Source organism: Mandrillus leucophaeus, unplaced genomic scaffold (genome assembly GCF_000951045.1).
Source record: "Mandrillus leucophaeus isolate KB7577 unplaced genomic scaffold, Mleu.le_1.0 Scaffold12, whole genome shotgun sequence".
In the NCBI taxonomy this organism is placed as follows: domain Eukaryota; kingdom Metazoa; phylum Chordata; class Mammalia; order Primates; family Cercopithecidae; genus Mandrillus; species Mandrillus leucophaeus.
In genome coordinates, this window is record NW_012100320.1 from 3,536,298 (window position 1) to 3,540,033 (window position 3,736).

Consider the following 3,736-nt stretch of genomic DNA (forward strand, 5'->3'; position numbering starts at 1 on the left):
CGTGTTAGCCAGGATGGTCTCGATCTCCTGACCTCGTGATCCGCCCGCCTCAGCCTCCCAAAGTGCTGGGATTACAGGCATGAGCCACCGCACCCGCCCAACTGATGCTCTCTTAAGGGATTACAAGTGGGGCGGGGGAGAGGGGGGAGGATGTGCCCTAAACAGAGCAACTGATACCTTTGCAGAGGGCTAAGGGATAGAGTCAAATCTATTAGGGGCACGTTTACTTTACTGGTATCGTTTGAACTTTTTTATAATGAGAATATATTCAAACATTACTTGCATAATTAAAAATAAATTTTAAAAAGCATAATCAAAACAACTCCACAGGTCCCTTTGCATGTATCCCATATTCAACAAACCTGGTTCCGTTGGCCAAGACCTTCCAGCAGAAAGAAAATAAGTTGAGCATTCTAGTCCCACTTGGAGGTATGTTTCTTGATGAAAATTAAAGTTGCACTGCGGCCAAGTGCAGTGGCTCACGCCTGTAATCCCAGCACTTTGGAAGGATGAGGTGGGAGAACTGCTTGCGCCCAGAAGTTCAAGACCAGCCTGGACAACATAGCGAGACCCCATCCTAATTTTTTTTTAAAAAAGCTGCATTGTGAGTTTGATCCCTCTGACCCCAAACACTCCTCCCAAACAGGTCCCTCTCTCACCTGCCACCATGGGTGTCTTTCTGGATCTCACCCCAATACCCTCCCCTGCCCAAGGACAAAAATCTCCACAACTTAGCAGGACATGTGTAGCCCTGCATGCTCCATAGGCTGGCCTCATTTATTCCTGTTCCCCACAACAGTTACACTAAAGCAGTCTTGTCCTTCTCTGTAAGCTCATACCTCCTGGCTTTCTGACTATCCTGCTGCTCCTCCTGGAATACTCTTTCCCTCTTTTCTGCTCTTGAAGTTCTGCCTTGGGACTCGGCAAAGCATCAGCCTCCACCCCTAGATGGTGTTCCCAGAGCCTGGCCCACAGCTGACAGCTTGGGGGTGTCCTTGCTGTGGGCTTCCATGTTGTACCGCGCTTACCTAGTATAGCTGAGCACACTGTTAACCTCTTCAAGGGTCAATCCTGTATCCTTAGCACCTGGCCCATAGCAAACACTCCATAAGTATCTGTTGCCAAAACCGAAGGAATTTTCGTTCCCAGGCTCTGATATAGCACACTTAGAAAACTGAGTATCTCAACCTGCAAGAACAAACCTCAAGGGAAGTCAGTGAACTTGCCTCTTTCTCCAACCTCACACTTCCAGTACCCAGAAACGCCTGTGCACCATGGTCACCACTTGAGATGCCCTCAACACATCATTAGGTGGGCTACCAGGACCAGGTGGGGCCAGGAGGCTCAGCCTTTGTTTGTCCCTCAATCTCCTAGGAATGATAGCAAAGGAGGAACCAAACACTGATGATTTCATCAGAGATAACGCTAAACACGTGTTGATTATAAATACCTCCTTTAATCTAGCAATATGGTGCCTGTCATTAATTGATTGCCTAATGTTGAACTAATTTTGCATTCCTGGGATGAACCCAACCTGGTCATAAGGAATTACCCTTTTTTATAAATTGTTAGCTTTAAGATCCTAATACCTTGAAGATAATTTTTGCATTTATACTCATGACATTGGCCTATAATTTTCTTTCCTTTTTTTTTTTTTTTTTTTAAGACAGAGTCTCGCTGTGTTGCCCAGGCTGGAGTGCAGTGGCATAATCTCGGCTCACTGCTACCTCTGCCTCCCAAGTCCCGGTTCAAGCAATTCTCCTGCCTCAGTCTCCCAAGTAGCTGGGATTACTGGCACGTGCCACCATAATGGGGAGATGGAGTTTCACCATATTGGCCAGGCTGGTCTTGAACTCCTGACCTCGGGCTCCACCCGCCTCAACCTCCCAAAGTGCTGGGATTACAGGTGTGAGCCACCACACTCAGCCTATAATTTTCTTTTTTTCCCATCAACCTTATTAGATTTAGGGTCAAGGTTTGCTAGCCTCTTTTTTAATATTCTGTGTAACACTGGGAATTACTTATCCCCTCAGTGATTGCTAGAACTCACCAATGACACCAGTTATGTCCAGAGTTTTCTTTGAGGGAAAATCTCTGACTACTAATTCAATGGTTTTTTGTTTTGTTTGTTTTTGTTTGAGGGAGAGAGACTTGCTCTGTTGTCCAGGCTGGAGTGCAGTGGTGTGATCACGGCTCACTGCAGCCTCAATCTCTTGGACTCAAGCCATCCTCCCGTTTCAGCCTCCCAAGTAGCTGGGACTACAGGCACACACCACCACACCCAGCTAATTCTTAAATTTATTTTTTTGTAGAGACAGGGTTTCACCATGCTGCCTAGGCTGGTCTCAAACGATCCTCCTGCTTTGCCTTCCCAAAGTCCTGGGATTATAGGCGTGAGCCACCCAGCCTTTTTCTTCTTTTTCTACAATAGTTTAGAAAAGTTCGCCCAATAACCTGGCACCCTCCAAGTTTTTTGTTTTGTTTTGTTTTGCTTTTTTTTTTTTTTTTTTAAATGGAGTTTCATTCTTGTTGCCCAGGCTGGATTGCAATGGCGCAATCTTGGCTCACCGCAACGTCCACCTCCCGGGTTCAAGCGATTCTCCTGTTTCAGCCTCCAGAGTAGCTGGGATTACAGGCATGTGCCACCATGCCCAGCTAATTTTTGTATTTTAATAGAGACGGGGTTTCTCCATGTTGGTGAGGCTGGTCTCAAACTCCTGACCTCAGGTGATCCGCCCCCACCTTGGCCTCCCAAAGTGCTAGGATTACAGATATGACCCACCAAGCCTGGCCCCTCCAAGTTTTTAACAGTGAAGAATGTTACTTGTGCAAGTCAGAATCTGATACCAATTAAATGGTGCCAGCTTTGCTGATGAACAAGAATATGCTCTTCCATGGCTAGGAAGGGAGACTGCCACACTTGACAGTTCCCAAAGATACATGGAGTTCGGTGTCTTTAATGAATATCAGCTATTGGCTATTTCAATATTCTACTTTTTACTGAATCGATTTTGGTAAGTTATATTTTTCTAGGCAATTCGAAACATTTGGATAAGGATAACTGATATCTTGAATGCTGACCCAGAGGTGAACTCTGCAAAAAAAAAAAAAAAAAAAAAAAAAAATGGCTGGAGAATCAGAGACATGACAGCTGACATACGTACTGGATGTTACAGTTTATAAAAGCACTGCCCATAGATCACCTCATCGGAAGACCAAGGTCTGGGTGGCTTTGGTGACTTTTTGGTGTCTATTTGTAAACGGATGGATAACTTTCTAGCTAAGCAAAACAGCTGATTCACATCAACCCTATTTCTGGCCAGGCTAGAAAATCTATGGAGGACTATGCAACGATTCCTGATTCCTCACTTCAGTCCCCGGAGTCACTTGTCATTGACAGGAGAGAAGCAGCCACCAAGTGCCTTGGGAGTGAGAGTTGACATGAGGGTGTTAGGAGTGTTCTTAGCTAATGGAAACCTTCCCCAAGGCAAGGCCATGCCAAGCTGGGAATGAAAAGTCTGGGGGCTGTCATGTTTACTAACGCGGATGGAACTGCCTCTACCTCTGGTTCCACAGGGCACTTGGTCCAGGACGCAGTGGGCAGCGCCAGGACAAAGCACACTCACCAGGGCTTCAAAGTCCTTACAGTCGCCGCGGGCGTAGGACGCGGGGAAGGGCCGCAGCACCGAGTCGCGCTTGTAGCTCTGCAGGGCCGAGGCGAAGAGGCTGCACCGGA

The 3,736-nt window shown here is 46.6% G+C and overlaps 1 protein-coding gene across 1 annotated transcript in view; it reads right to left on the reverse strand.

The window, feature by feature from the left end:
• PARP16 (poly (ADP-ribose) polymerase family, member 16) overlaps positions 1–3,736 on the reverse strand; it is a 64,893-nt gene that overhangs the window by 60,413 nt on the left and 744 nt on the right. The window contains exon 2 of the mRNA XM_011969308.1: positions 3,627–3,736. Coding sequence (XP_011824698.1) covers positions 3,627–3,736 — 110 coding nt within the window. The remainder of the gene's footprint in view (positions 1–3,626) is intronic.